Raw genomic sequence first — 12,687 nt, 5'->3', positions numbered from 1 at the left:
CGTGCGGCACAGCGGCTCCTTCGCGTTCGAATCTGCAGATTTCGCATTTCCGACTGTACATAACGTTAGTTGTGACGGTTGCCATGCGCGTGAGTGACGCGACGCGACACCTGGCGGTAGTAATAGAAAATGCATAACAAAAGCGCGTCGGGTTCGGGTAAAATTTAGGTTTGCGTTTTTCTGCGCGCGCCTCGCGTGACGTCGAATCAACACTTTGAGATCTAGAAGCGAATGGAAATCCCAATTCTAAACACAGCCGACCAACACGCGTCTGTTTGCGTTTCGCGTCGACGTCGATAATTGCTCACAGCGATGATGGCAGAATTCGTGACGTCGTCGTTCTTTCGTTTACGTATGTTGTTGTTGTTTTTTTCTCGCGTGACGCACGATACGCAGGCAGCTCGAATTCAGAGAGGCCCCGTATTGTCAGAAAACAGCGTAAATTGTACATGTTTCGAAACGATCGTGAGTCCAGAATGCGTTAACGTTTAAACGTGCAAAAATGCATTTAGGCTTATTGCTATCCAGACTGCAAGGTGTTTCTGTGACGGTCCCCGGGGAGTGATATCGTATTTCTTTTTTCTTTTATTACACTGTTGTCCGGTAACGGCTGACGTGCCGAAAGAATTACACTGCAGAACTGAAATGAGAAATAATAGTGAAACATAAAATATTGCAATTATTTATCATTTTAATGACGCAAAATTACATTCGTACAATCGTACGTACAACCGTGTGTCAAAACCACGGCGAATGTTTGAGGTCGAATGGCAAGCAATAGCGCTATAAGCGCAACACACACACATCGTTGTCGGCAGCTCGTAAAAGCAAGCACGTTTTCATTTACCTCTCATTAATATTGAAGAGCGCAGACGGAAAGAATGCACGTGTGCGCGACGCATGAATAACGCATAATAGACGCGCTAATTTACCTGCAAAATATTCGCGGAAGAAGCGTGTCCTGTCACGTGCTAGTTAATCAATCCTCGCGTCGCGCGCGTAACAGTGTTAATAACCTAAGTTCACGCGTTGCGTACGGCCGAGCACACACACGCACGCACACCGCACACATCACTACGCCACGCACGCGCCGCAGCACCACACGCGGACACACACACACGCACCGCCGCGCGCACACAACATCCACTACACACACGGCGCGCACACACACACCGCGACGCGGCGCCAGCGCACACACATCCACACACACATCGCGCGTCAGCACACACACCACGCGCGCGCGCACTACACATCGTCACATGCGCGCAGCGAGCTCACCACACATATCACACTACCACACACACACACACATACACACACAGCCACACACTCCAGGCACATGGAACACACACACACGCGTTACCCACACACCACACATACACACAGTCACATCAGCACACACACACACAGCTACACACAAACAGAGGAACACACTCACACAGCTACACACAAACAGAGGAACACACACAGCCACACACACACAGCACACCGTTAGGCGCACACCGCACACACTACACACACACACCACACACACACACACTCCTCACACACACACGCACACACACACACACATACACACACACCGCATAACTCGCTAACAATGAAAGCGGAGACGAATTTAGATTGCTCGCGCGCGTGTATCTGTCCGTCCGTCCGTCAGTCAGTCAGTCAGTCAGTCAGTCGGCCTTGCGATGCATGCAGCGGCGACGCAGGACGGACACCTGGGTGTTGACACACGCCTTCGGCCGGTGACGGGCGCGTTGTTGACGCGAGGAAAGACAAACACTCGCGCGAGCGTGCGTGCCCCGGATTCACGTCACGCGTCTTATGATGCATCGAGAAAACAGTGTGTTCAATATTTGCGCCGGCCGCGATTTGATAGCTCATCGTAATCATCGCTATATGCAAATGAGTAGCTCAACGTACGGCCCTAGTATAGCGCGCCGCCGGGGGAGAGGGAAGAGGAGGAGGTGGAAGAGAATGAGGAGGAGGGGGAGGAGGAGGAGGTGGTGGTAGAGGAAGAGGAGGAGGAGGATGTGGAAGAGAACGAGGAGGAGGAGGAGGAGGAGGAGTATGATGATGAGGAGGTGGAGGAGGAGGAGGATGAGGAGCAGTATAAGCTAAAGTCATAGGAGGAAGAGGAGGAGGAGAAGGAGGAGGATTGTTACGCACGAATTTTATATCGAGTATAGTGTCCTTGTAACGCTATTACTAGTTAATACTCATTCATCTGCTGTGGAATCAGCAACGACGCGAAGGCGCGCACTCGTTCTATCCGCGTGGCGTCGCCACCAGCGCGCCATTCCTAGAATCGAATTCCCTTTAGTATCGCAAAGGAAAATTAATATAGGAAATATATAGTATATACATTAGATAGGATATTAATCGGATTTGGATGAAGAGAAATGCGTCCTATTAATAGAAAGAATATAATATATCATATAATATCTTTCTATATAGATTCTCTCAATCGCAATTCCATTATATAAAGGGACTTGTTGACGGCCTCTCCGCGCGTACTACCCTCTGGCGAGTTGCGGCGGCCGCTTGGGGCGACCTTACTCCTGGCTTACGCAGACGGCGACCCATACTTACCGACAATTCTCGCGGGCGGCGGCGCCGTCATAGAGAGAAATCGCTTTTGAAATGAGTTGAAAAGAGATAGAAGAAGTGAGAGAAAGAGAGAGAGAGAGAGACGAGAGAGAGAGAGAGCGGGAGGGGAGAGTAGTAGAGAGAGAGAGAGAGAGAGAGGAGAGAGAGAGAGAGGAGAGGAGAGGAAGTAGATGATTGAGAGAAGAGAGAGAGAGAGAGACTGAGATAGAGAGCCGATGGAGAGAGAGAGAGAGAGAGAGAGAGAGAGAGAGAGAGAGAGCGGGGAGGGGGGAGAGGCTATCGTATATGAGAGGAGCAGAGAGAGAGAGAGAGAGAGCAGAGAGAGAGAGAGAGAGACGAGAGAGAGAGAGAGAGAAAGAGAGAGAGCGAGAGAGAGGAGAGGGAGAAGAGAGAGAGAGAGAGGAGAGAGAGAGAGAGAGATGAGAGAGAGAGAAGATGAGAGAGAGAGAGAGAGAGAGAGAGAGAGAGAGAGAGAGAGAGAGAGAGAAAGAGAGAGAGACAGAGAGACAGAGAGAGAAAGAGAGACGAGAAGAGAGAGAGAGAGAGAGAGAGAGAGAGAGAGAGTAGAGGAAGAGAGCGAGAGGCGAGGCCGAGAGAGAGAGAGAAGAGAGAGAGAGAGAGAGAGAAGAGAGAGAGAGGAGAGAGAGAGAGATAGAGATAGACGAAGAGAGAGAGAGAAGAGAGAGAGAAGATGAGAGAGAGAGAGATAGAGAGATATGAGAGAGAGAGAGTAGAGAGAGAGAGAGATATGAGAGAGAGAGAGAGAGAGACGAGAGAGGAGAAGAGAGAGAGAGCGAGAGAGGAGAGACGAGCAGAGGAAACGGAGAGAGAGAGCGGAGAGAGAGAGAGAAGTTAGTAGAGAGAGAGAGGGAGAGTCTAGTAGAAGAGGGCGAGAGACCGCTTACGAGACCGCCCCCGGAGGTGGTGAAATCTATATCGTGCCCGCGTAATTCATGGCAGATTTTACGGGGCATGTTCTTGTGCGTGCGGTGCGTGCGTGCGTGCGTCAAGCGTGCGTGCGTCGCGTGGCGTGTCGTGCGTGCGTGGCGTGCGTTGCGTGTTGCTGTGTGTGTCTGTGTGCGTGCGGGCGTGCAGTGCGTGGAGTGGCGTGCGTGCGTGCTGGGTTGCGTGTGTGCTCTCGTGTGTGCTGTTCGCGGGCGTGGCCGGTGCGTGCGTGCGTGCGTGCGGTGCGTGTGTGGTGCGTATGGTTTGTGGTGTACATGTGTGCGCGCGCGGCGTGTATACCGATGTGTGTCGTGTGTGTTTGTGTGCGCGTGGTTGCGTGGGTAAAGCGCTTCGTTCTTTAAGAAGTAGCAGGTGCGAGCTCGAGCAAGTCTAGTGATTGAGAGGGGAAAGAGAAAAGTAGTGTAAAGAAGAGAGAGAGAGAAGAGAGAGAGAGAGAGACGAGAGAAAGAGAAAGAGAGAAAGAGAGAGATGGAGAGGAGAGAGAGAGAGGAGCGAGAGCTGCGCGACACGAGTAGATGCGAGAAGGGGGCGCAAAAGGAAGAGAAAAGAGAGAGAGCAGAGAGAGAGAGTAGAGAGAAGGAGAGAGAGAGAGAGATGAGAGAGAGAGATGAGAGAGAGAGAGAGAGAGAGAGAGAGAGAGAGAGAGAGAGAGAGAGAGAGAGAGAGAATGAGAGAGAGAGAGAGAGAGAGAGAGAGAGAGAGAGAGAGAAGAGAGAGAGCGAGAGAGAGCGAAGAGCGTAGAAGAGCGAGAGAGCGGAGAGAGCGAGAGAGCGAGAGTAGCGAGAGAGCGACGAAAGGAGAGAGCGAAGAGAGCGTAGAGAGCGAGACGAGCGATGGAGAGCGAGAGATGCAGAGGAGAGGCGAGAGAGCGAGAGAGGCGAGAGAGCGAGATGAGGCGAGAGAGCGAGAGAGCGAGAGACGAGAAGAGGCGGAGAAGAGCGAGAGAGCGATGAGAGCGAGAGAGCGAGAGAGCGAGAGAGGCGGAGAGCGAGAGAGCGAGAAGGCGAGAGAGCGAGAGAGAAAGAGAGAAGAGAAGAAAAAGGAGAAGAAAGAGAGAAAGAGAAGAAGAGAGAAAGAGGGAGAGAGAGAGAGAAGAGAGAGAGAGGAGAGAGAAGATAGAAGAGGACAGAGACAGAGACAGAGACAGAGAGGAGAGAAGATGCTGCGGATGTGAAAGTAGCGCACGGTCTATTTATAGTTATCGCGCGACCGGAACGTCAACCGGACGACGTCAGCGACGGATTTGTTCCGCTGAAGGGTTTCCGTCCTGATCTTTATAGTCGGCCAAACCCGCGAACACGCGCATGCATCGCCGCACTCATAGCGGTGACGCGCGAACGAAGAAACGCGAGCGGTGAATCGGCGCTTTCTCGCCTCTCGAGGTTTCCTCACTTTTTTTTTTTTGGGAGAGGCTCTCTCGTACCTTGCGCCTCGACGCTATACGTGCTTTGTTGACGATGTGCACGAGTGGTTCGGTTATATAGTTGCAGCAGCTTATTTGTGATGAAGGCTCTGAGTTTATGCACGCCCGCGCGCAGCGCTAGCAGCGCATTATACTATTTTTCACGTTATTACCCGAGTTTCACGCTACACTAGTGCGTTTGTTGTTGGCGCGAGTTACGGCGCGAATGTGTCCAGTAGCACGCGCCGGTCGCGCAGCATCGTTACACAAACAGACATTAATCCAGTTATGATATGTAAATGTCATATCACACACGCACGCACGGAACACACGCACGCAACACTACTAGAGAGCAGAGGCGGAATAATGAGAGAGAGCAAGATAGATATGTAGAGATAGGTAAAAATAACGTATAACCTTTCATGCGATACGTACGTACAACATGCAACCACCACATAATATATTAGTATATATTATAATATAGTATAGTATGTATCATAGCGCGTACGATTTATATACATATAATATATAATATTAATATAATACATGTATGTGATGTATATATATAATATAGTCCGGAACGTTCTAATGGTGTTCCTCGTGTCCTCTTGCAGTGTCGAGCGGTTCAGCGGTGGCTACTGGTGGCGGTGCGCTCAGGTTGCGACGCGTACTGGCTCCAAACCTGTGGCGTTTCGTTAACCTTGGCACGCTCAGCTGTCACGATAACCGTCGTCATCGAGACCCGAACTCACTGTCTACCGACGACGGTACGACAACGAAACGAGTCCCGAGTCCGAGAAATGACGCAGCCGGTGAGAAGAGGGAGAGGAGGTGATAGAGGAGGGAGAGTGGAGAAGGAGAGAAGAGAGAAGAGTGAAGAGAGAGAAACAGTGAGTGAGAGGGATTATATATATATATATATATAGATAGGGAGAGAGACGTGCGTGAACAGAGAAAGAGAGAAGGAGAGAGAGAGAGGAGAGAGGAGAGAGAGAGACGAGGGAGCACGAGCGAAGGAGAGAGAGAGAGGAGAAGAGAGAGAGAGGGAGAGGGAGCGCGCGGCGAAGGAGAGAGAGAGCAGGTGCGTGAAGAGAGAGCGCAAGCGCGGTAGGCCGCAGCAACAAAAGAGGTCTACATGAGTAGGAAAAGATCGAGAGGGGAAATATCGACGTTAAAGAATCTCTAGCAAGAGAAAGCACAGAACTAAAGAGGAAGTGAAAAGAACAGAAGCAGGATGGGATCGCAGGAGGACTCTTGCCAACGGGGGAAGCCAATCAAAGAGGAGAAGAAGATAGAAAAAAAGAAAGGGCCTAGAACATGGGGAGTGCCAACTATTTTCTGTCTATCAGCTTGTAGCTGACACTGCGTCACATGGCACTTAGGTAACGTTTCCAATAAAATATAATGCTAAATAATATAGTGAAAAATATAATGCTAAATTTCTCTACTCTCTTTCACGTGCATATTATATTCCGATAATTTCTGTAAATGCCGTCCAAATGCTCATCTGGCAACACGACGCTGGCCGCGCAACGCTAAGCCTGCTGCACACCTCCACGACCACAATAATGAAGGTGTCAGTGATATATATTTATGGTCAGTGCAGCAGCAGCTTAGCGTGCGTGTACTTGTGTGTTGCAGATGAGCATTTGACCGGGGCATTTACAGTATATTATAGGCGAAATAAGAGTAGGAGAAAGATTGAAGACTTGATAGTAAATACATTTCGTGCTATTACCTTCTTGTTTTTATGAGAACGTTCAAGTGCCTGTGGGACTGCGATTGTGAAATTTGTGCGTGTAATTGTGGCGCCAAAATCCTTCTTCAGGTCAATTGAATATCTTGTATTACCTGCAGCATAACCATAACCACACCAAACAACTCCAATGCACCCACCCACCACACACACACACACACACACACACACACACACACACACACACACACACACACACACACACACACACACACACACACACACACACACACACACAACACACACACACACACACACACACACACACACACACACGCCAACACGTACACATGCACATGTATACACAGACGTAGGCGGTGGCAGCGCTATACAATCGCACGCGCGCGTGCCAAGCGCGTGTGTATATATATATACATAACGACCGCACATCCTGCGAAGATATTCCTTTAATATGTAAGTGGCGTGTGTTTTCCGTGCCGCAACAGATCGACACGATGGGAATAATGCGGCGGACGACAGTAAATAAATAGAGAGAGAGAAAAGCAACGCCGCGGAAAGACTTCAATGGCGACAATAAACGCAGTGCTATCTATGGTAACTATACTGTTTCATGTTTGTTGTCTTCTGAATCGGCTCTCCGCTCGCGTTCCACACGGCGACACGGCGACACGGCTTCACTAATGACCGGGAGGGAGCCCATCTGTCGTGACTTTTTTGGCGTGTCTTCAGTAGCACGGGGGGGCTTTATATCTCTCACTTTTCCTCTTGTGTCGCTTTCTTGCAACACCTGCTCGCTTTTCCTCGCGCTCGCTTTCTCTCTCTCTCTCTCTCTCTCGTCTCTCTCATCTTTCTCGTCTTTCTTATCTCTCTTTCTCATCTCTCTGCTCTCTCTACTCAATCTCTCTCTGTCTCTGTGCGTGCGTGCATGCTTGCGTGCGTGCGTGCGTGCCTGTCTATCTGTCTGTCCGTCTGTCTGTCTGCCTGTATCTTTGTTTTAATATTAATACTTCTTTTTCTGTTTTATCCTCTCCTCCCTCATTTCTGTCCGGTCTTCGATTCTTCTCATTTCCGCTCTTTCTGTTTGCCCACCCTTCTCTCCGTGCTTGTTCTTGTTGGTCTTTATCGCTCCCTACACCCTCCGTTCCTGTCTTCCACCTGCCCTTCTTTCTTGTCGTTTCCTTTTCTTCTCTTTCTTTTTGCGGCGTGTACGTGCGTATCTCTCTCTCTCACTCTCTCTCTCTCTCTTAATTTCTCTCTCTCTCTCTTCGTCTTTCTTTCTTCCTTTCTCTCTTTTTGCTATCTCTCTATCTACCTATATAGCTCTCTATATACCTATTTATATGTATCTTCTTTTCTATTTCTCTTTCTAGTTTCTCTATTCCCTCCTTTCTTTTATCTCTTTTCCTTCTTTCTCTCTCTCTGCTCTCTCTCTCTCTCTCGTCTCTCTCTCTCTCTTTTCTCACATGTTTCGCATCGGCGAGAAAGGCCTCAAAGCCTATCTATAATCGCATTTAATCCGCATGAATTCGCGTGCGCCGCCAGACTGCACAGCTAATCCGAGTAACACCTTGGTCACACCGTAGCGCGCCGGCTCGGCCATTACGCACCTCTATTGACATTCCTCTGACAAATCTAGTATATAATGGCGCGGCGCGTGTGCTCACGTTCAGAAGGGAGGATTGATCGCAGGGAGGGGGGGTGGGAGATAGGGAGAAAGCCATGGGCGGCGGGGGGGCGTAATGGTAATGAATACGTATAGTGAGGGTGGGGGTGGTAGGATTATAGGTTTGAGAGGTAGTGGTGTAGGTGGTAGGATGATAGCATAAACATAGAATGGGGGGCGTGATGAGCTATAGGGTGAGGTAGGGGTGGTAAGGATTATACGAATAAACATAGAGGTAAGGGTGGGGGTGGTAGGAGTTATAGGTTTAGGCGTAGGGTGGGGGTGGTAGAGATTATAAGGTTTAGGTAGGCGTGGGGGTGGTATGGACTTATAGGTTGAGGGTAGGGTGGGGTGGTAAGATGAATAGCATAAACATAGAATGGGGTGGGAGGCGTGATGAGTATAGGTTGAGGGTTAGGGGCTCGAGTGGTAGGATTATAGGGTAAACATAGGGTGGGGTGGGCGTGATGCAGTATAGGTTGAGGTTAGGGTGGGGTGGGGGTGGTAGATTATTAGGGTAAAAATAGTGGTTTGGGTGTTGGCGTGATGAGTATAAGGTTGAGGGTAGGGTAGGGGGGGGGGTAGGAATATAGAGATAAAACATAGGGTGGGGTGGGGGTGGGGGGGTGGTAGGATATAGTGCGTAAATCATAGGTGGGTGGGGCGTGCTGGAGTATGGTGAGGTGGAGGGTGGGGTGTGTAGGATTATAGGGTAAACATAGGTGGGTGGGGATGAGAGTATAGGTTGAGGGTGGGTAGGGTGGCGGTGGTAGATCTATAGGGGTAAAACATAGGGTGGGGTGGGGGTGTATGACGTATAGGTTGAGGGTAGGGTGGGGGGTGTAGGATATAGGGTGAGAAACATAGGGTGGGGTGTGGCGTGATGAGTAATAGGTTGAGGGTAGGGTAGGGGGGGGTAGGATTGATAGATAAACATAGGGTGGGAGGGGTTGGGGGTGGTAAGGATTATAGGGTAAACATAGGGTGGGGTGGCGGGTGATGAGTATAGGTTTGAGGTAGGGTGGGGTGGGTAGATTATAGGTAAACATAGGGTGGGGGTGGGGGCGTGATGAGTATAGGTTTTTGAGGGGAAGGTGGGGGTGGAGGATTTAAGATGAAACATAGGGTAGGGGGGGGGGTGGTAGGATTATAAGGATAAACATAGGGTAGGGTTGGCGTTGATAGTATAGGTTGAGGGTTGGACGGAATAATGAAAGAGGGGGAGGGAATAATGAGAGTAGAATAGAGAGAGGGCAAGGTCAGGATAGGCGTAGCGCATTGAGGCTAGGGCAGGGGGAGATGGACGGTGGAAACCCCTGCCTTGTTTTCGTCGAACGAAACGCACGCACACCCTCAAACTGGATAAAGCAAAGGCAAGCGAGCGCAAGAGAGGTCGGTGAGATTAAAGATAGTGAGCGATGAAGAGAGAAAGCGTCACCGACGACACCGCGGAGAGAAAGAGGGGAAGAGAGAGAGAAGAGACAACCGCTAACCACCCTCATCGTAAACTGCGCGCGCTCTCGCTGCGAGAGAGAGATTCCTGGCGATGATCGACACAGTGGTGCGCCGGCTCGCTTCCCGCTCGCGGGCACAACACACACACACACACGCGCGCACACGCGCGCGCGGCACAACGCCACCACACACACAACACATACACACACACACACACACACACACAGACCACACACGCAACACAAGCACATACACACATCACACACCGCGCAGCGCGGCGCACACATCAGGCACAACGCACACACACGCACACACACAACACACACAGCACACACGCACAACACACACACACACATACACGCGCGCAGCCACGAACACATCGCACGTTGACCCCCCGTTCTACCACACACCACACACGACACACACACCACTACACACACACACACACACACACACACACACACACACCCCAACACACCACACACACAACAACACACACACACAGTCAGCACACACTTCACACACACACACACACACACACACACACACACCATCACACACCCACACACCAGCAGCTTCATTACGGTAACAGAAGAAAGAAGGGTGTACATTAGGCGCCAGCTCCATGAAGGCCGGGTGTCTGAGTTTGGCGGCGCGTGGTTAGTGCGCGGTGCGCCCGAATCCCCCGGTGCGCTGTCTGCGTAATCACCAGCAGCACCCTCTGGGGAGCGACAGCGGCAACGACGAGACAGACCAGAAAGAGAGAGAGAGAGAGAGAGAGAGAGAGAGAGAGAGAGCGAGAAGAGAGAGAGAGATGGTGGAGGGAGCGAAAGGGAGAGAGAAGGAGAGCGGAGATAGATAGATAGATAAATAGATAAATAGTGATTGGTACGTAAATAGATAGACAGATAAGATAGATAGATAGGGACTTGGCAGATAGGATAGATTAGGGGAAATTTTTATAGATAGGGATTGGTAGATAGATAGATAGGTAGGTAGATAGATAGCTAAATAGATCAGATACAATAGGAGGAGGCGGCGGCCATCTTGGTATCGTCCGTAGCGGTCGTCGCAGGAAGCAGCCGCTGATGTCCGCCACTTTCTTCGCCATGATTTCCCTCCTTCTCTGCCTCCTCCTCCACCACCTCATCCACCTCCTCCTCCATCTTCTCCTCCCCCTCTTCCCTCTCCTGCTTCATCTCCCCCTCCTCCACCCCTCGCCTTTTTCCTCCTCAGCCGTCGCCGCCCCTTGTTAATATGTTTGCTTTGGGAACGCGCGTCACCACCGCCGCCGCCGCCGTGAGTAGATGTTACGTCATAACATCGATGTATTCCCCCACCGTACGTACACACACGCCCGCACGCCCACTCCAGATGCTCTGCCTCATGGACTACAACGCTACCTGGAATCCTCTCCCCGTCACATTAGCCACAGTTAAGGTGGGAAGAGGTGAGAGGAACTCGCGGCGGGCCGGGGTGCCGATCAGTAGGTAGATAGACTTCACGACGGTATGTCAGGGTCGGTAGAGTCCACACAGACGCGCGTTGCGCTCGCGTCACGTCGGTGTGTTTTTTATGACAGGGTACTATAGGTAAGTCGCACGCTGCCACGTGGCGTGTGATCGGATTTCGTCATCCCGCTAAACTGTCGTGTTCGCCGAGGCGCGAATTATATTAACCGCACAGCGGAAGCAAAGCGGTTGGGGTCGCCACGGTCGCGACGACGGCGCGTTCGTCGCTTGGCGCTGGCACTAAGTCGCGCGTAGGAGTGGCAGTGTAATTAGGGGGGCAGTGCGTGATCAATTTGTAGGGCGTGTGGTGAGGCGGGGTTTATTTGGTGCGTTTTTTAGCGACGCATCGTCTGGGCGTGGATCGTTCAAGTAATTATGTTGTCGTGTGAGCCTGTTCGGGAGAGAGGGTGAGAGAGAGAGCGTAAGAGCGGGCGAAGAGAGAGAGAGAGAGAGAGAGAGATAGTGTGGGGGAGAAATGGAGAGAGAAAAGAAGCGGAATGTTGGCATGGAGAGAGAGAGAGAGAGAATGAGAGAGCGAGCGAGACGAGGAGAGAGAGAAGAGAGAGAGCGAGCTGAGAGAGGAGGTGAGTAGAGAGTTGTGAGAGAGAGGAGAGTGAGAGTGGAGAGAGAGAGGAGAGAGAGGAGAGAGAGCGAGAGAGAGAGAGAGAGAGAGAGAGAAAGAGAGAGAGCTCCCGCGACATTTCAATTAGTTTGGCAGCTTCTCGGCTGCAAGAGATTAACTCAGCTGTCGCAGTAGTATATAGGAGCAGCGACGTCGCTTCTGTCGTCGGTGGGAAGGCGATAGGTGTCATGGGTGGCGACTACTGCCGCCGTCGACAGACGCATATTATCAAGAGCTCATAATAGAAATCTCTCTATTATGAGCTCTTGATATTATACACAATTACATCTACATTTACATTTACGTTTACATATATGTCTACATCTACATCTACACCTATATCTGCAACTAGATCTACATCCACATTTACATCTACACCTATATCTGCAACTACATCTACATCTACACCTATATTATCTGCAACTACATCTACATCTACATTTACATATGTGTCTACATCCACATCTACACCTATATCTACAACTACATCTACATCTACATTTACATATGTGTCTACATCCACATCTACATCTACATCTACATCTACATCTACACCTATATCTGGAACTATACATCTACATCTACATCTACATCTACATCTACACCTATATCTGCAACTATACATCTACATCTACATCTTCATCTACACCTATATCTGCAACCACATCTACATCTATATTTACATCTATATTTACATCTACAGGCCCGTAGCCAGGGGGGTTCGGGGGGTCCCCCCCC

The 12,687-nt window shown here is 50.4% G+C and overlaps 1 protein-coding gene across 1 annotated transcript in view; it reads left to right on the top strand.

The window, feature by feature from the left end:
- Positions 1 to 12,562, top strand: part of LOC106818163 (DNA polymerase delta subunit 2-like) — a gene marked incomplete at its 3' end in the record, with an annotated part of 34,895 nt that extends 22,333 nt beyond the window's left edge. The window contains exons 11-12 of the mRNA XM_014822886.1: positions 5,596 to 5,793; positions 12,302 to 12,562. Coding sequence (XP_014678372.1) covers positions 5,596 to 5,793; positions 12,302 to 12,562 — 459 coding nt within the window. The remainder of the gene's footprint in view (positions 1 to 5,595; positions 5,794 to 12,301) is intronic.
- Positions 12,563 to 12,687: the final 125 nt, after the last annotated feature.

The sequence above is a fragment of the Priapulus caudatus genome, unplaced genomic scaffold, assembly GCF_000485595.1.
Source record: "Priapulus caudatus unplaced genomic scaffold, Priapulus_caudatus-5.0.1 Scaffold2067, whole genome shotgun sequence".
Taxonomy (NCBI): domain Eukaryota; kingdom Metazoa; phylum Priapulida; class Priapulimorpha; order Priapulimorphida; family Priapulidae; genus Priapulus; species Priapulus caudatus.
The sequence above is the reverse complement of the archived record's forward strand: the minus strand, read 5'-3'. Positions and strand labels throughout refer to the sequence as shown.